Raw genomic sequence first — 21496 nt, 5'->3', positions numbered from 1 at the left:
TACGTCTTCATCCCACCACTCACTACCCTTTCTAATCTGTCCACCTCCCACGCTTCTCATGCCACAAGCATCTTTTGCGCAAGCCATCTCTGCTTCCCTAAATACATCCCATTCCTCCCCCACTCCCCTTTCCTCCTTTGTTCTCACCTTTTTCCATTCTGTACCCAGTCTCTCCTGGTACTTCCTCACACAAGTCTCCTTTTCTGAAAACCTCTACAAATCTTCACCTTCGCCTCCACAAGATAATGATCAGATATCCCTCCAGTTGCACCTCTCAGCACATTTACATCCAAAAGTCTCTCTTTCGTATGCCTATCAATTAACACGTAATCCAATAACGCTCTCTGGCCATCTCTCCTACTTACATACATATACTTATGTATATCTCTCTTTTTGAACCAGGTATTCACAATCACCAGTCCTTTTTCAGCACAAATCTACAAGCTCTTCCCCATTTCCATTTACAATGAACACCCCATGTATACCAATTATTTCCTCAACTGCCACATTACTCGCCTTTGCATTCAAATCACCCATCACTATAACCCGGTCTCGTGCATCAAAACCACTAACACACTTATTCAGCTACTCTCATGCCCAGGTGCATATGCACCAATAACCACCCATCTCTCCATCAACTTTCAGTTTTACCCATATCAATCTAGAGTTTACTTTCTTACACTCTATCACATACTCCCACCACTCCTGTTTCAGGAGTAGTGCTACTCCTTCCCTTGCTCTTGTCCTCTCACTAACTCCTGACTTTACTCTCAAGACATTCCCAAACACTCTTCCCCTTTACCCTTGAGCTTCATTTCACTCAGAGCCAAAACATCCAGGTTCCTTTCCTCAAACATACTACCTATCTCTCCTTTTTTCTCATCTTGGTTACATCCACACACATTTAGACACCCCAATCTGAGCCTTCGAGGAGGATGAGCACTCCCCGCGTGACTCCTTCTTCTGTTTCCCCTTTTAGAAAGTCAAAATACAAGGAGGGGAGGGTTTCTAGCCCCCCACTCCCGTCCCCTTTAGTCGCCTTCTACGACACGTGAGGAATGTGTGGGAAGTATTCTTTCTCCCCTATCCCCAGGGATAGGGGAGAATGTAATGTACAAATATTTAGTACAGGTTAAGATCAATTTTGTCCATAAAAGTATAGTAAAGTTTCTAATACTTTCAGTTCTACCTGTCTACAAGAAAACATTATTATCTTGACAACAGATGATCCAATAAATTTCAATACTAAGCATTTGCACTCTCAGCCCTTACTAATGTGATGAAATCTACAAACATGAGGGAGTCCCAAGATTCTAACTGATATGGTAAGGTGTGCCCATGTGTGTCTCTCTATATCATGAGAGTGGATGCCCAACTCAAAAGTCCACATTTACATGCATATTCTAACTCAAACTTTTCTAATATCAATTACTTAAATTCAGTGTTTCTAAGCTTGTGAACAGTACTTTTCATACAGAAATGGTTCCTGTGATACTTGAATCATGAATATCTTTGTATTCTTATAAGTAATGATGATTTTTTCATGAGAAATGAACAAGGACAAAATGCTTTCTTACATCTTAAGAAAATATGTATCCATGCCTTGCAAGTGAGAAGGCATGAGTATCACAGTGAAAGTTCTGGCAAGCATCCTTAAACTGACTACTTCTCTTTAGCAAACAGTAATGTGGTAATATCAGTGGACCAATGTTTAAGGGATGGAATTTTTGGCTTTGAAGGGAGCTGATAAAAAATGGCATGTCAAAACTTGAAAAAATATGGAGACAGGAACAGTCAGTCCATTATTTGTCCTCTAATTGCTTTAGCAAATTAAGAGAAGAAGAATGAAGTCCACTATGACTGTATGCCAGTCCTAAGAATAAGCAAATAAACTAAAAAGTGTTGTAGGTATACACATCCAGATCCCTAAAGTCATGCAGTATCTTAGAATGTGAAACATGCAACAAAGATAATACCAATTTAACCAACCTTATGCTGATCCAAGGGGGAAAAAAACAGTAAATTAGTAAAGAGCAATGTTTGTCATAGATATTTTTAAGCCAATATAAATGGACATTTGTACGGAAATTTCTCAGGATAAAAATGTACCTCGGAATTTTAATGAGTGAAAACTGAGTATATCATTATTAATAACCTTTATCACCTTTAAAACAATTGGCACACTGTGGTGTAAAGCTATGTCTGGTTTGGGTTTATAAGGGGAGAGAAACTCATAATGTACATCAGACTATTTTACCGCCACAGCAGAAAACCAGCCAAGCTAATCACTTCTCACCTGTCTGGGCCTAGCCATACTAGACAAACTGAATAATGAAATACAAATGTATAATCAGAGATCAACAAATTAATATAGAATATGCACACATACTTAGATCAATTCTATGGGGTATGCTAAAAGATATTCAACTGCTGACCCTCTTAAAATTGAGTATTACTTTTATGCTTTGTTTTTAATTTTACACATCAGGGATCAAAGAAAATGCTGAGAGTATAAACAATTTTGTCAATGTCCAAAACATTTACAGCATATGTAAAACCTAATCCTCCCACCTGCCCCCAAAGATACACTCCCCAGTGGGAGAACCTCGTCAGCATTCCCCACTTCTGTGGGGATTTCAATGCCCACCATTCCACTTGGTTCAACACAAACATCAGTGATCTCCAAGGTGATTTACTCATACATCAACTGCAATCTCTCAATATCCTCAACCTATGCAACAAACCAACCAAACTCCCAACCTACCCCAACAGCAGCGGACCTCACCAAATATCACGTTCTGCACATCAGCACCACACTCAAGAACTAACTGGGACAGGTTACATGAACAAGTGATCTCATAATCACATAACCCTGACAACACAGCAGCAACATCAAAGATGCACCACTATAATACACAACTGGAACAATGGCTCACCAAGAATTGAATGTCTGCATCTCCAAAGAAGTTTTCAATCCCAGACAGCCATGAGTCCACCTCACAGCCTCCAACCACATTAAGTGGATAGTCACTCCCAACGAACAAAACACAAACCATTCGAGGCTTCATATGACACTGCGTGTAAAGTGTTGTTCAATGTTATATGTAACAAGGAGAGACTGTATGAGTATGAACAAAATGTCAGCAGTCCATGTGCAAGTGAGGCAAAAAGAAGACAGCTACCTGGGTCAAAGGTGTGTAACTTGACAACCAATGAAGTGCTGGCTCTATGCATCCATTAATAAACCCTCCCCTCAAATGCTGTCATAATTTTTTGTGTCAAATGTGATTTTGGCCCAAACGAATGCTGTTTGGCAGCAGTATGCAAGTGGAAAACTGATGCTCAATAAAATGCTGCTAATCTTAATGCACTTTTTAAATTACTGCTTATGTAAGAAGCAGGATGAGTAGCCTTAACTAATACTTGAGAGTAGAATATGATTCTGGGAGAACGTATCCTCTTACAATAGGGCAAAGTACCTCTCATAACATAAATCCTGTTCTCTGAGGTGGTCCATACAACCCTATTCAAAATCCCTCACAAATACCATCTTGACACTCATTGATATGAATGATATGCAAGATTCAATCTTTAAGGTTTCCATCTACTATTATATTACAATATATATATATGGGTTCCCAGTGAATGTTGGTTTGCGGCAGGGGTGTGTGATGTCTCCATGGTTGCTTAATTTGTTTATGGATGGAGTTGTTAGGGAGGTGAATGCAAGAGTTTTGGAAAGAGGGGCAAGTATGCAGTCTGTTGAGGACGAGAAGGCTTGGGAAGTGAGTCAGTTGTTGTTTGCTGATGACAGAGCACTGGTGGCTGATTCAGGTCAGAAACTGCAGAAGTTGGTGACTGAGTTTGGTAAAGTGTGTGAAAGAAGAAAGCTGAGAATAAATGTGAATAAGAGCGAGGTTATTAGGTTCAGTAGGGTTGAGGGACAAGTGAACTGGGAGGTGAGTTTGAATGGAGAAAAACTGGAGGAAGTGAAGTGTTTTCGGTATCTGGGAGTGGATTTAGCTGCAGATGGAACCATGGAAACGGAAGTGAGTCACTGGGTGGGGGAAGGGGCGAGGGTTCTGAAAGCATTGAAGAATGTGTGGAAGGCGAGAACGTTATCTCGGAGCAAAAATGGATATGTTTGAAGGAATAGTGGTTCCAACAATGTTGTATGGCTGCGCAGCAAGGACTATGGATAAGGTTGTGTGGAGGGTGGATGTGTTGGAAATGAAATGCTTCAGGACGATATGTGGTTTGATCAAGTAAGTAATGGAAGAGTAAGAGAGATGTGTGTTAATAAAAAGAGTGTGAAATGGTTTGGTCACATGGAGAGAAAGAGTGAGGAAAGATTGACAAAGAGGATATATGAGTCAGAGGTGGAGGGAACAAAGAGAAGAAGGGGACCAAACTGGAGATGGAAGGATGGAGTGAAAAAGATTTTGAGCGATCGGGGCCTGAACATACAGGAGGGTGAAAGGCGTGCAAGGAATTGAGTGAACTGGAAATATACCGGGTTCGGCATGCTGTCAATGGATTGAACAAGGGCATGTGAAGTCTGGATGTGGAAAGGGAGCTGTGGTTTCAGTGCATTATACATGACAGCTAGAAACTGAATGTGAACGAATGTGGCCTTTGCTGTCTTTTCCTAGTGCTACCTTGCACATGCGCGGGGGGAGGGGAGTGCTGTTTCAAGTGTGGCAGGGTAGCGACTGTAATGGAGGAAGGCAGCAAGTATGAATATGTACATGTGTATAAATGTATACGTCTGTGTATGTATATGTATGTATACGTTGAAAGGTATTGTTATGTACATGTGTGTGTGTGGGCATTTATGTATATGTGGGTGGGTTGGGCCATTCTTTTGTCTGTTTCCTTGCGCTACCTCGCTGACAAGGGAGACAGCGACTAAGCATAATAAACATAAAATAAATATATATATCAAAATGTTTGTTCCCAGTTACTTTACCTTTCGTTTCTTAGCCTTGGTCTGTGATTTAGAGCAGATGGTTTCATGTTTTTCAATTCGGTCGGGTGCAAAGTTGCGGCCACAAATCTTGCAGCTGGAGAGTCCAGGGACTGGTTTTGATGGTCGTTGAGAGGCAGCGGGTGGTGCCTGAAAGATAGATACAACGTTAACTTTGTATTTTTGAGCAATTCAAACAATGTAAAAGTTACATATTTCAGACATGTTCATTATGGAAACACAAATTAAGAAAAGCTACCACTGGCTAACTTTACAGGTGTTATGAAAGTAGTGCTTCACTTTTTCATGGTTTCTAATACATCTGACATAATATTTTTAAAATAATTTCTCTTGCCATAGGAAATCCAGCTCATCAATTTGGAAATGTGTTTCAGATTCTTGGCCCTAGCAAAAGGCTTGGAAAACCTACTGCGATTAAAATCTACAACAGTCCCCACTTGTGTTTAGCATAATGAATTGTCCCTTAAGGACAATGTGTGATGAGAACTAGGCACATCTTAACAGATATGATAGTTTTGCAACAAATCTACAATATTCAAATAGATTATTACTTAGCAAAGCAAGTGGAGACATAACCCATACTGAATAATCCTACCAGTGAATTCAAAACATCCTCAAAAAGACTTTCAACTTGAAATATAGAAAAAATATATAAAGAAAAGCCATGTGAGACATTTTCATATCTCATAAGTAGTCAATTAGTTGCAACAAATAAAGGTGTATGGAGATGCAACAGCAGCTGTAATAGGTAGTAGCTGTGAACACCCAGTGTTAAGAGTACCTTCTCTTTATAAAATTCACTGGCTCAGCCACTGTAATATTAATTTATAGAGTACATATGTGTTTCTGACAAACAACAGACATCAGTGACACCAGCCTCCCATGAGTTCTGCTTTGCAGAAAAGTGGCAGTACAATAGCCCAACACTCTTCTATTCAGACACTGTGCAACTAATATTCGGTATCCGTATTATAGTGCAGCTCAGTAGCCAAAGACTGATGCTCTTCCCAATGTTCTTAACCTGTTTTAAAAGTTCTAAAACACAGACAACAGCAACATGTGCAGCCTCTTACAAATTATCAACTTTCACAGGCAGAACAGGTCACATAGGGGAGACATGGAAATCTAGATAGAAAACTAAGCTGGTATACATGTGAAACAAACCTGCTAGACTTTTGAGAGGCTGGGGTGTCTTCAGCATTAACCATAAGATAGGCGATTAATCATGTGCATTTTGAAAAATGGAAGAAAATAAGGAAAAAAATGAAATATATGATCAAAACGGTGGTAATGGCAAACCTTCTCCTTTTCATCACAACCTCCTATCACTCCTTCTCTTTCACTCCCTACAATGTAGTTAGGGATTTCATGGGAATATGGTCATGCATATATCTGGAAACATTACAGTACTTTTGGATTCATAGTATGGCCATTTGCGTGCATAGGGGATACTGTGACAACCAGTGGTTTGTGCAAGGTGATCCTGCCTTTTCGGGATAAGCTGGGTGAAATGCAGTTTGCTATTGGGAAACTGCCTTATCATCATCCTACAAAAATGCATGGCTCTAGCTTATTTCCTTTGCTTAAACACCTACCTATCTAGAAGAGGAAATCATTTTCCACGTGTTCTAAACATTCTTATGTAAAAAGCTATATAGAGTTAGGTTAACAACAGTGAATAAGGGTTCTCTAAGGTTCTCTTTACTAACATACACATCTTTACCTAATTAATATCAAAAAGTTTATTTGTCTTTTAACTATTAGCATGCACATTTGAGAGAACTATTTGTGACTAATACATTAGTATTACTATAAAATGCATATTTTCATACACTAATAAAACTCCTAAAAGCTTCTTCAAAGAACTGAATTCCATGCTAAGAGCAGCATTTTAATTCATGAATGATATCCAAGTCAGGATCAGGGTAAGAGTACTGCAATAACCAAGCATTTATATGACAATTTCTGTAAACAATTATGATATCTAATCCCTGGATACATGGATGCTGCAAATCAATGAGCCTATTTAGTAGGTAAGAATATCCTTAGCCACAAAAATATGAAAATTTTATGGAGTCAATGGACAAGATCTTAATGCCACATTTAATCAGGCATTGTAGAAATCTTTCTTCCATTAACATAAGAATATTTAAGTAAGATTGTATTACCTCTTAGTTTCCAGAAAAAAAAGTATAGTTATTAACCAATAAAATTTATTTCCCTTCAGAAAATTATTCACACTTACTACCTAAGACACTTGTATGGTTATCTGGATAGCTACTCTTGTAGTATTCCTATAGCAACTGAAGTCTTCACTATTCCAATATCTAATCAAAAGGTCTACCAACTTTGATATTTTCCAGTACATGACTGAGTGTTCATTCATTCACGGTGAATAACATGTACAGAGTGACTGTTTGTTCTGATTTGAATGCACAACATATAATGACCGTAAAATGGTATTATTTACACTTGGTATTATTCACACTGAATTAATCTGCCTTTCTGAAAAAAATGGTGGCATATGAAGTACTGATTCTCATTTCCTCTCTTTCCTTTACATGAGATAATAACCATTTATAGGCTGACATTATTCTATAGATACTATCTCATAACATACCTGAAGTAAACTGATTTCTTACCCAAAATTTTCCCTTATAGCAAAGTTCCTAAATCTGGATACAGGGAAACTTGTGTCTGATTTAAGTGAAATGATGTCAATCACTAATTCAAGTGGTGTGTGCAAAGAATATGTAACCTTATTCAGGATTACAACAGCTAAATAATCATGAAACAATTATGAATAAGTGAAATTGTTTAGCTGTCATAATAATATAAGTTTAATTGGAAATAAAAAAATTTCACCCACATGATGAAGACTTGTGGCTGGGGCAAACTAGTATGAATGTATGCTAGTGAATTTAATAGCTATTGGCAAACAAATGATAACTAAGCCAGAAACTGTATACACACATTAAACTTAAATAACTGCAAAACTTGGCTATGAGTATGACAAAGTTGTTTAGTGATTTGCCAGGTGTGTGCATGGCTTAGGCACTTAGGCCCTTGTCTCTTAACAGCCCATTTTCTACAACAAAATTCTGTGTCAGGGTACAACCTTAACTCTTTCTTTCTACATAATATATATATATATATATATATATATATTTTTTTTTTTTTTTTTTTTTTTTATACCTTCGTTGCTGTCTCCCGCGGTTGCGAGGTAGCGCAAGGAAACAGACGAAAGAAATGGCCCAACCCCCCCATACACACGTACATACACACGTCCACACACGCAAATATACATACCTACACAGCTTTCCATGGTTTACCCCAGACGCTTCACATGCCTTGATTCAATCCACTGACAGCACGTCAACCCCTGTATACCACATCGCTCCAATTCACTCTATTCCTTGCCCTCCTTTCACCCTCCTGCATGTTCAGGCCCCGATCACACAAAATCTTTTTCACTCCATCTTTCCACCTCCAATTTGGTCTCCCTCTTCTCCTCGTTCCCTCCACCTCCGACACATATATCCTCTTGGTCAATCTTTCCTCACTCATTCTCTCCATGTGCCCAAACCACTTCAAAACACCCTCTTCTGCTCTCTCAACCACGCTCTTTTTATTTCCACACATCTCTCTTACCCTTACGTTACTCACTCGATCAAACCACCTCACACCACACACTGTCCTCAAACATCTCATTTCCAGCACATCCATCCTCCTGCGCACAACTCTATCCATAGCCCACGCCTCGCAACCATACAACATTGTTGGAACCACTATTCCTTCAAACATACCCATTTTTGCTTTCCGAGATAATGTTCTCGACTTCCACACATTCTTCAAGGCTCCCAGAATTTTCACCCCCTCCCCCACCCTATGATCCACTTCCACTTCCATGGTTCCATCCGCTGCCAGATCCACTCCCAGATATCTAAAACACTTCACTTCCTCCAGTTTTTCTCTATTCAAACTCACCTCCCAATTGACTTGACCCTCAACCCTACTGTACCTAATAACCTTGCTCTTATTCACATTTACTCTTAACTTTCTTCTTCCACACACTTTACCAAACTCCGTCACCAGCTTCTGCAGTTTCTCACATGAATCCGCCACCAGCGCTGTATCATCAGCGAACAACAACTGACTCACTTCCCAAGCTCTCTCATCCCCAACAGACTTCATACTTGCCCCTCTTTCCAAGACTCTTGCATTTACCTCCCTAACAACCCCATCCATAAACAAATTAAACAACCATGGAGACATCACACACCCCTGCCGCAAACCTACATTCACTGAGAACCAATCACTTTCCTCTCTTCCTACACGTACACATGCCTTACATCCTCGATATATATATATATATATATATATATATATATATATATATATATATATATATATATATATGGGCTTGGGAAGTGAGCCAGTTGTTGTTCGCTGATGATACAGCGCTGGTGGCTGATTTGGGTGAGAAACTGCAGAAGCTGGTGACAAGTTTGGTAAACTGTGTGAAACAAGAAAGCTAAGAGTAAATGTGAATAAGAGCAAGGTTATTAGGTACAGTAGAGGGACAAAGTCAATTGGGAGGTAAGTTTAAATGGAGAAAAACTGGAGGAAGTGAAGTGTTTTAGACATCTGGGAGTGGATTTGGCAGCGGATGGAACCATGGAAGCGTAAGTGTGTCACAGGGTGGGGAAGGGGGCAAAAGTTCCGGGAGCGTTGTAGAATGTGTGGAAAGTGAGAACATTATCTCGGAAAGCAAAAATGGGTATGTTTGAAGGAATAGTGGTTCCAACAATGTTATATGGTTGTGAAGCGTGGGCTATAGATAGGAATGTGCGGAGGAGGGTGGATGTGTTGGAAATGAGGTGTTTGAGGACAATAATGTGGTGTGAGGTGGTTTGATCGAGTAAGTAATGAAAGGGTAAGAGAGATGTGTGGTAATAAAAAGAGTGTGGTTGAGACAGCAGAAAAGAGTGTATTGAAATGGTTTGGTCACATGGAGAGAATGAGTGAGGAAAGATTGACAAAGAGGATATATGTGTCAGAGGTGGAGGGAATGTGGAAAAGTAGGAGACCAAATTGGAAATAGAAGGATGAAGTGAATAAGATTTTGAGCGATCAGGGCCTGAACATACAGGAGGGTGAAAGGCATGCAAGGAATAGAGTGGATTGGAACGATGTGGTATACTGGGGCCGACATACTGTCAATGGATTGAACCAGGGCATGTGAAGCGTCTGGGGTAAACTATGGAAAGTTTTGTGGGGCCTGGATGTGGAAAGGGAGCTGTGATTTCAATGCATCACAAATGACAGCGAGAGACTGGGTGTGAACGAATGTGGGGAGAAGAGGTTGTCATTTCATTTGTGGCGGGGTGGCAACAGGAATGAATAAGGGCAGCAAGTATGAATTATGTACATGTGTATATATGTATATGTCTGTGTATGTATATACATGTATACATTGAAATATATAGGTATGTATATGTGCGTGTGTGGACGTGTATGTATATACATGTGTATGTAGGTGGGTTAGGCCATTCTTTTGTCTGTTTCCTTGCGCTACCTCGCGAGACAGTGACAAAGTATAATAAATAACTAATATTATTTTTATTATACTTTGTCGCTGTCTCCTGCATTAGTGAGGTAGCACAAGGGAACAGACAAACCAATGGCCCAACTCACCTACATACACATGTATATACATAAATGCCCACACACACACATATACATACCTATACATTTCAATGTACACATATATATACATACACAGACATATATATATATATATATATAAACATATGTACATAATTCATACTTGCTGCCCTTATTCATTCCCGTCACCACCTCGCCACACATGAAATGACAATACCCTCTCCCCGCATGCGCGAGAGGTAGCACTAGGAAAAGACACCAAAGGCCAAATTTGTTCACACTCAGTCTCTAGCTGTAATGTATAATGCATCGAAACCACAGCTCCCTTTCCACATCCAGGCCCCACAAAACTTTCCATGGTTTACCCCAGATGCTTCACATGCCCTGGTTCAATCCACGGGCAGCACATCGTTCCAATTCACTCTATTCCTTGCATGCCTTTCACCTTCCTGTATGTTCAGGCCCCAATCCCTCAAACTCTTTTTCACTCCATCCTTCCACCTACAGTTTGGTCTCCCACTTTTCCTCGTTCCCTCCAACTTTGACACATATATCCTCTTTGTCAATCTTTCCTCACTCATTCTCTCCATGTGACCAAACCATTTCAATACACTCTCTTCTGCTCTCTCAACCACACTCTTTTTATTACCACACATCTCTCTTGCCCTTTCATTACTTACTCGATCAAACCACCTCACACCACATATTGTCCTTAAACATTTCATTTCCAACACATCCACCCTCCTCCGCACAACTCTATCTATAGCCCAGGCCTCGCAACCATATAACATTGTTGGAACAACTATTCCTTCAAACATACCCATTTTTCCTCTCCGAGATAATGTTCTCGCCTTCCACACATTCTTCAACGCTCCCAGAACCTTCGCCCCCTCCCCCACCCTGTGACTCACTTCCACTTCCATGGTTCCATTCACTCCTAAATCCACTTTCAAAAATCTAAAACACTTCACTTCTTCCAGTTTTTCTCCATTCAAACTTAACTCCCAATTAACTTGTCCCTCAACCCTACTGAACGTAATAACCTTGCTCTTATTCACGTTTATTCCCAGCATTCTTCTTTCACACACTTTACCAAACTCAGTCATCGACTTCTGCAGTTTCTAACCCGAATCAGCCACCAGCGCTGTATCACCAGCGAACAACAACTGACTCACTTCCCAAGCCCTCTCATCCACAAAATACTGCATACTTGCCCCTCTCCAAAACTCTTGCATTCACCTCCCAAACATAAAAAAAATTCTACTGCCAGAGCAGCCCATAAACAACTAAGTAACTAAAAGTACCCAAACCAGACTTGCCTACTCACAATCTAATAACCAAACAAAATGGATATGATGTTACCAACCCCTACTCACTACCACAACAAACTCAATGGACTAAAGGGAATCAAAGGACGTGCAAATCCATATTTCACAAACATTAAAAAACCTAAAGGCGTACCAATCCACTTGTCACCATTACAGAGGGTCTACTGCTTACGCCATTCACAGTTCATTTGTGGAGAAAAGTCAACTGACTTATGCTTAAATCTTTATCAAAATGAAAGAAAAACCTGCCCAATATTAATGGAAGATTTTCTAAGCAACAGATGGGGAAACTTAAAAACCATATGGATGTTAAAGCTCCTATGGCATCTGGTCAAAGACTCCCGGCTAAAAGTATGTCTGTTCCAAACTTCCAGAAAAAGATCATACATTGTAAAACCTCAGTATTAAGGCAAGAATATATCATACATATGCTTAATATTTTGGAGGAGAGAAACCAATGTTACCTTGCTCAGCATATTTTCAAAATAGTCATTTATATGCTTGTGGGTGTAAAAATAGTAACTAGGCGCATGGAGAAAAGTACTATGATAGCTCGCAATAAACGTGACTATAGTTATATCCTTTATCTTTTGAAAGACAGAACTGTTCTGTATATCTGTACATCAACTTAGAAAATACCTGTTTATTACAAAAATATAATAAGATTGTAATAAATGTAAGTATTCAAACTACAAGAAATCATTATGGCACAATTACATGAATATCCTTATGCAGTAAGATATTTACTTGGTTCTAACATAACCCTTAAATCTAGTTGGTCTCCCAAATGTATACTAAAGAAACTTTGAAAATACAACTGCTAACACCTCCTTATCTATGCATACCTAGTCTCTATAGAAGTAACTCCTCTGTTTGTACAAGATATTGTTTACCTTCCTGCAACTGCACAGCAACTAACCCTACCTGACTAGCATGACTCTGAATTACAAGTGGTTTATTTCAGTCCAAGAGAGCTAACTCTGGAGAAGCCACTAACTGCTTCAAGTCATCTACAGCTTCCTCCTGTACTCCTCCTTATTGCCATTCAAACATCAATATCAGCAAGTTGATGGTTAGGCTCCATCACATCAATTACATCAGACAATTTAGTCAAGAATCTAAGTAAGCCATTATGCCTGCTAATCTCTCTGCTCTCTCACATTTCAGGGGTTTTCATCTTTACGATGGATGCTGTCTCATCGGGATCAGGTACCAAACCACACTTAGATATGTTATGCCCAACAAATCTCAGATTTCCTCAGTTCTGACTAAAAATTATTGAACTTGATCCCTTACTTCCCACATCTCTAAAACAGTTTACATACATCACAATTATGATTATCATTAGCTACTTCATTATTGTCTCCAATATCATAAACTAATATATCAGCCACACATACAACTCTTTTCAGACCCTCCAGGGCTGTATTCAGCCTCTCTTACAACATTTCATGACTCCCAGATGAGCCAAGTCTTCACCATCTACACCTTCCTAGTGACATCTGAAATGTAATACTATAGAATGACTGATCATCTAGTACACAATGCCAATATTCATTCCTCAAATCAAACTTTAACAATCTAGCCTTTGAAAGGTCACCAATCACTAATAGAGGATGCATTTCTCTTTTTTAGGTCTTTATTCAGCACTTGTGGATCAATGGAAGTTCTAGTCATCTGATTTCTTCCTTTCTGTAAGTCATTAAGCTTCTTGTGAACCATCTGTTTAATACCGATCGGCACTCTATCTATATATCTCTGATTCCCATTTCCTCTGGGAAATACCATCTTGCACTGCACTAACATTCTCATAACTCAAACCTATCAGATTCATGTTCTGATGCTCTCTAACCCAAAATTATTACAAGTACCTGTTCTACAACAGAATACAGAATATTTCTTTACAGTCTTACAATTGATAATAAGTACTCAACACTTTCCCAATGGATTTACCTTACAAAAATTCCACATGTGCAACACTATTAGAGGGCTTTACCTGCTTTTCAGGAAATATATACTGAGGAATAAAATTCACACTTGAAACACATTCAACCTGAAACTTCACTTGCTTACCATTTACCTCTGTGGATGACGATGACCTTGTTGTTCAATCATGTTGAAAGCTTATAACTTATTGAACTTCAGGGATCGTCTTCTGTGCTTGCATCGACATGAATACTGCTGATCATACTTCTCCTTGAATCCTTCTCAGGTTTTGATTTGCATTTACTTGCAGTGATTCTTCTGTTCCACTTGCTACAGATCTAACCATAATATCTGCTTTCTGTCTTCTAAATATACCTGTTGCCACAGAACTTGCATTCCTCAAAGGCACATGTCCAGATGTAGTCATGTTGCATGTCTTCATTGTATCTGTCTTCTTCATAGGTTTCTTCAAAGGCACCTTGTTGACAACTTCCAATCCTTCACAGTGAAATACTAAAATCTGCTTCACTGATGCTCTGTGAGCCACACAAATATTGACAGCTGCGGCGAAAGTAGGGTCATTCTCTTAAATGACTCTATCACGAAGAAAGCAACTCAGCATCCATATACTAACTGATCTCTTGTATCATTTTCTTCTTGATCTTCATATTCATATTCCTTGCATAAGTTCCTGAGTCTGGTGATGCAGGAATTTTGAGATTCTGCTGTTCGTTGCACACACTTTCGAAATCTTTAACTGTCTGCCTATAGATTTTTTCTCTGAAGCAAAATGAACATCAAATCTGGCAAGCTCATTCCATAACACTGTAGCTGAGTTAGACATGTTATCTACTGGTGCTGGGAATTCGTATGAATTATACGTGCAAGTACAATAATTCATTCCCCAAACAAGATATGGACTAGAGTAACTTTTTCATCAGATTTTTCTTCTTGATCTTCATATTCATATTCCTTGCATAAGTTCCTGAGTCTGGTGATGCAGGAATTTTGAGATTCTGCTGTTCGTTGCACACACTTTTGAAATCTTTAACTGTCAGCCTACAGACTTTTTCTCTGAAGCAAAATGAACATCAAATCTGGCAAGCTCATTCCATAACACTGTAGCTGGGTTAGACAGGTTATCTACTGGTGCTGGGAATTCGTATGAATTATACGTGCAAGTACAGTAATTCATTCCCCAAACAAGATATGGACTAGAGTAACTTTTTCATCAGATTTTTCTTTTTGATCTTCATATTCATATTCCTTGCATAAGTTCCTGAGTCTGGTGATGCAGGAATTTTGAGATTCTGCTGTTCGTTGCACACACTTTTGAAATCTTTAACTGTCAGCCTACAGACTTTTTCTCTGAAGCAAAATGAACATCAAATCTGGCAAGCTCATTCCATAACACTGTAGCTGGGTTAGACATGTTATCTACTGGTGCTGGGAATTCGTATGAATTATACGTGCAAGTACAGTAATTCATTCCCCAAACAAGATATGGACTAGAGTAACTTTTTCATCAGATTTTTCTTCTTGAACTTCATATTCATATTCCTTGCATAAGTTCCTGAGTCTGGTGATGCAGGAATTTTGAGATTCTGCTGTTCGTTGCACACACTTTTGAAATCTTTAACTATCAGCCTACAGACTTTTTCTCTGAAGCAAAATGAACATCAAATCTGGCAAGCTCATTCCATAACAATGTAGCTGGGTTAGACAGGTTATCTACTGGTGCTGGGAATTCGTATGAATCATACGTGCAAGTACAGTAATTCATCCCCCAAACAAGATATGGACTCGAGTAACTTTTTCATCAGATTTTTCTTCTTGATCTTCATATTCATATTCCTTGCATAAGTTCCTGAGTCTGGTGATGCAGGAATTTTGAGATTCTGCTGTTCGTTGCACACACTTTTGAAATCTTTAACTGTCAGCTTACAGACTTTTTCTCTGAAGCAAAATGAACATCAAATCTGGCAAGCTCATTCCATAACACTGTAGCTGGGTAAAGACAGGTTATCTACTGGTGCTGGGAATTCGTATGAATTATACGTGCAAGTACAGTAATTCATACCCCAAACAAGATATGGACTAGAGTAACTTTTTCATCAAATTTTTCTTCTTGATCTTCATATTCATATTCCTTGCATAAGTTCCTGAGTCTGGTGATGCAGGAATTTTGAGATTCTGCTGTTCGTTGCACACACTTTTGAAATCTTTAACTGTCAGCCTACAGACTTTTTCTCTGAAGCAAAATGAACATCAAATCTGGCAAGCTCATTCCATAACACTGTAGCTGGGTTAGACAGGATATCTACTGGTGCTGGGAATTCGTATGAATTATACGTGCAAGTACAGTAATTCATTCCCCAAACAAGATATGGACTAGAGTAACTTTTTCATCAGATTTTTCTTCTTGATCTTCATATTCATATTCCTTGCATAAGTTCCTGAGTCTGGTGATGCAGGAATTTTGAGATTCTGCTGTTCGTTGCACACACTTTTGAAATCTTTAACTGTCAGCCTACAGACTTTTTCTCTGAAGCAAAATGAACATCAAATCTGGCAAGCTCATTCCATAACACTGTAGCTGGGTTAGACATGTTATCTCCTGGTGCTGGTAATTCGTATGAATTATACGTGCAAGTACAGTAATTCATACCCCAAACAAGATATGGACTAGAGATACTTTTTCATCAGATTTTTCTTCTTGATCTTCATATTCATATTCCTTGCATAAGCTCCTGAGTCTGGTGATGCAGGAATTTTGAGATTCTGCTGTTCGTTACACACACTTTCGAAATCTTTAACTGTCAACCTACAGACTTTTTCTCTGAAGCAAAATGAACATCAAATCTGGCAAGCTCATTCCACAACACTGTAGCTGGGTTAGACAGGTTATCTACTGGTGCTGGGAATTCGTATGAATTATACGTGCAAGTACAGTAATTCATTTCCCAAACAAGATATGGACTAGAGTAACTTTTTCATCAGATTTTTCTTCTTGATCTTCATATTCATATTCCTTGCATAAGTTCCTGAGTCTGGTGATGCAGGAATTTTGAGATTCTGCTGTTCGTTGCACACACTTTTGAAATCTTTAACTGTCAGCCTACAGACTTTTTCTCTGAAGCAAAATGAACATCAAATCTGGCAAGCTCATTCCATAACACTGTAGCTGGGTTAGACATGTTATCTACTGGTGCTGGGAATTCGTATGAATTATACGTGCAAGTACAGTAATTCATCCCCCAAACAAGACATGAAATAGAGTAACTTTTTTCATCAGATCTCTTCTTAAAACCTGCCAAAACACAGAGGTTATATTGTTTCTTGTCGAACTAGTTCTGCCATTTGCAACACACAGTTACGTCACCGCCTCTTGATTTCGTTTAAGATCAAGGGGACAAGAGCCCTCGTCATGTCTTTTACCCAGGTCATTGTATTCTGTGACGGCCTGACGACCTTTTCACAACTGCCACCATGTATTCTGTCCAGGTCTGTGTCTTATATAGGGTGACTATTTCCAAAAGTGACAAGCCACATTCTTGCCATTACTTCGAAAAGCGTCGGTTAAGCCCTGTGACTGTAAACAGTTGCCGCTGGCTTATAGAAAATGTTTTATGGTATACTATAATAAACCTGACCATGGCTTATCAAATAAAATGACAAAAGAAAGTTTCATAAGATATATTATTCTGGCGCACAATCCTCATTTGGAACATATCTTTATGAAAATTTCTTTTCAGCATTTCTAACAGACTTCACAATGAACAATGAATGTGATAAATTCAACGTTGCCAAAACAATTTCTGCTTATATCTCTCTTTCTAGGTCACACTTAGCATCTTAACAGCTCAGTTTCGACACAGTTAAACCCGGCAAAATCATAAACACGTCGAGTATGACCCCATCTTCCACGGTGCCCAGAAAAATTCGTATATGAATCATCGCAACATCTGCATCCTAAAAGTTAAGAAATATTCCATAATCAACTGAGCTTCATTCGCTCCAGTACGAGGCACTGCTGTTATGTTATGTTTAACCACTTCACATAAGCCTTTCCTTTTGATTCATGGTAGAAATTTGGATGGGTGTGCCATCCAAATGAGGAAAAGCTTGCGTCTCTCCTCAGCATTATTTTCGTGTATAATCAGAGGTAAAATCACTTAACTAAAACATACAGGAAGAGGTGATTTTAAAGTGAGTTCTAGTACTTTTACCTAATTTTTAGGTTTGTTTACGAATAATATCCAAAAAGGATGACTAATAGCAACACATGATACAGTTCCGGCGTTACTTATCTGAAAAATAAACCAAAAATCTTACGTGTTTTGTAAATACAGATATGATTGTGAGGGGAAATGGTAATACCTCGTCATTAATATCTGAGGGTTTCATCAAATTACAAAAATTTTCTGTAAATCAATATATACCATTTGACTAAAAATAAAAAAAATCTTTTAACTTAAATTTCATTAAGGTTTACAACAATTACCAATGCACTTCATGAAAAAAAATTACACAATACCCTCACCATAGATCGAATATTAAAGCTGAAAAATCATATGGTGATAAAGAAATTCTACGAAAGAAGTCTAGGCCAATTTGCGTGTAAATCGAAAGAATAAATACATCGCTGACTTGCGAAAGTTCATCCCCAAGTAAATTGAATCAGATTAAAGACTATTTTAGCCAAGATACAACATATCGCTACTGTGTCGGCGTTTTCTAATTACGCTCCTCTGTCGTCACTTTTATTTTATGATTCACCTCTCATTTACCTTGAGGCAGGCGTAGGTCAGGGGTTGAATGAACCCCGCTCATGGGGTTGGTAAACTTGACTGGTTTGAATTCCAATCCTACCCACTTTCCCTACACTTCAAGAAGGAACGGATTAATTAGTCTCAAACGACGACTCTATCGAGAGCTTATAAATCCTGTTAAAAACTAGAAACAAAAGAAATATAATGTCAGGATAATACTTTGACTACTGCCCCCACTTCCTAAGAATAAAAAAGCCCTGGGTATTTCCCCGTATCAAAAGGAATTTCAATCCCTTTAACGTCAACCTGATGTTCATAAAAACATTCCTTAACATTCTAGAGGCGGGCAAATGCCGATAAAGTGGTATATATATATATATATATATATATATATATATATATATATATATATATATATATATATATATATATATATATATATGTATATATATATATATATATATATATATATATATATATATATATATATATATATATATATATATATATATATATATATATATTCCACATGAACTTGTCCAGGAAGAGACCTCGTCCCATACCTTAGGCTTTGGCGGCGGCTTTGGCTTGGCCCTAGGAGGTGGCTGAGGAGATTTGACGCTGCTGACGTGCGTGATGGTCGGGTGACCGCGCGCACTCTGCTTACTCTGAAATGATCATTAATTTCTCTGTAAAAACTAATCCTCAACCAAATTCTGGACCTTCATAAAGGTAAGTGAATTAGTAAAGACATGTAAATAGTAACTGTATACCGTACACCAATTCATGCCATAACAACAAATAGATTACACGTAAATTATGATAAAATGTACACCTAGCTGTGATTTCATAATAAATACTATTAGATTTTACATAAATTATGTACCAGGCTATCTTCATTACATATGATTACAAAATGTACACCAAACTTCACTAACTTACAGGCTAAATGTAAATTATCCTACACATTGTATAACTACATAAATAAATGTGTAATTTGTTTTTAACCTTAAAAAGTTGAGAAAAGTCTTTCAATTGTACATCCCGTGCCAAGTTGTCTATGCGAATCTTTACACACACACACACACACACACACACACACACAGAACTTGCTTAATTTGGCAATTTGAACTTTGTCGATCATCATTCTAATACTAGTGTAATTATCAAAATCGTTTAAATACTTGGGCATGAGGGAACGACCTTTTTAAGATAACGAAACCTTTGACCTTGCACTTGCGTTCACATATTCATTAAAGCTAAGACTCCTTCAAAAGCATGCAGCCTGAAACAGCATTAATAACACAAACCATTTCCCGCTGACCTAAATGACTGCATTCATGACACTTGAATTGTGTGCATGTTAGTAGATTATGATTTCAAGGCGCCGCTCAGTTCGTTTATGCAGCATACCAAGCAAGCACGAACGAACATGCACGCTAACCGGAATCATATATATATATATATATATATATATATATATATATATATATATATATATATATATATATATATATATATATATGGTTTGATCGAGTGAGTAACGTAAGGGTAAGAGAGATGTGTGGAAATAAAAAGAGCGTGGTTGAGAGAGCAGAAGAGGGTGTTTTGAAGTGGTTTGGGCACATGGAGAGGATGAGTGAGGAAAGATTGACCAAGAGGATATATGTGTCGGAGGTGGAGGGAGCAAGAAGAAGAGGGAGACCAAATTGGAGGTGGAAAGATGGAGTGAAAAAGATTTTGTGTGATCGGGGCCTGAACATGCAGGAGGGTGAAAGGAGGGCAAGGAATAGAGTGAATTGGAGCGATGTGGTATACCGGGGTTGACGTGCTGTCAGTGGATTGAATCAAGGCATGTGAGGCGTCTGGGGTAATCCATGGAAAGCTGTGTAGGTATGTATATTTGCGTGTGTGGACGTGTGTATATACATGTGTATGGGGGGGGGGGGGGTTGGGCCATTTCTTTCGTCTGTTTCCTTGCGCTACCTCGCAAACGCGGGAGACAGCGACAAAGTAAAAAAAAAAAAAATATATATATAAATATATATATATATATATATATATATATATATATATATATATATATATATATATATATATTGGAAAGGATCACAATTTTGCGCGCGATCAAGATATTCCGTGCTCACAGGAATATATATATATATATATATATATATATATATATATATATATATATATATATATATATATATATAATGTACTCACCGATCCACAGCCCATCATGTGAGGTGGTTTCTTACGCAATGTAGTGATGGTCTTTAGCAGTTGTGCGCCATCGCCATGGAATGTCAATTAAATTTCATTATCTTTTCTTCTTTCATGATATCATGGCAAAGTCTTTTCTCTACATGATGACAACGAATTAAAATTCACCTGTTATAAATGATTATATCAAATCAATGAACAAGATCACTCCCCCATACTATTAAGGTGTTTCCTTAATCTATAATTCTACCGCAAACTATGAATCAGAAAAAAGTTGCTAGGCTGACCCTCAAACCTGGCGATACGACCCTCGAGAACGACTCCACGGTTCTCTGACATAATAAGGCATAACCCTTAACCCCAAAGTCGTATGGAAGTAGGTCAGGGAGATAAAAAATGCACAAAACAAAACAAAATCAGCGGATGCCACGAAATACATGAAAACTGATATATCTGTGCAGGACTCCGCCAACCGCAGCGGATAACAGAACGAAATCTCGATATATATATATATATATATATATATATATATATATATATATATATATATATATATATATATATATATATATATTAGCCAGAGCTAGGTG

The 21496-nt window shown here is 38.2% G+C and overlaps 1 protein-coding gene across 3 annotated transcripts in view; it reads right to left on the bottom strand.

Moving 5' to 3' along the window:
• The window catches only part of LOC139767320 (uncharacterized), a 133953-nt gene that overhangs the window by 21559 nt on the left and 90898 nt on the right, over positions 1 to 21496 (bottom strand). For all 3 annotated transcript variants that reach the window (XM_071696604.1, XM_071696602.1, XM_071696601.1), the window contains 2 exons: positions 19244 to 19348; positions 4970 to 5116 (listed from right to left, as the gene is read on the bottom strand). In XM_071696604.1, coding sequence (XP_071552705.1) covers positions 4970 to 5116; positions 19244 to 19348 — 252 coding nt within the window. The remainder of the gene's footprint in view (positions 1 to 4969; positions 5117 to 19243; positions 19349 to 21496) is intronic.

The sequence above is a fragment of the Panulirus ornatus genome, chromosome 59, assembly GCF_036320965.1.
Source record: "Panulirus ornatus isolate Po-2019 chromosome 59, ASM3632096v1, whole genome shotgun sequence".
Lineage (NCBI taxonomy): Eukaryota > Metazoa > Arthropoda > Malacostraca > Decapoda > Palinuridae > Panulirus > Panulirus ornatus.
This window is presented reverse-complemented; position numbering and strand designations above follow the sequence as displayed.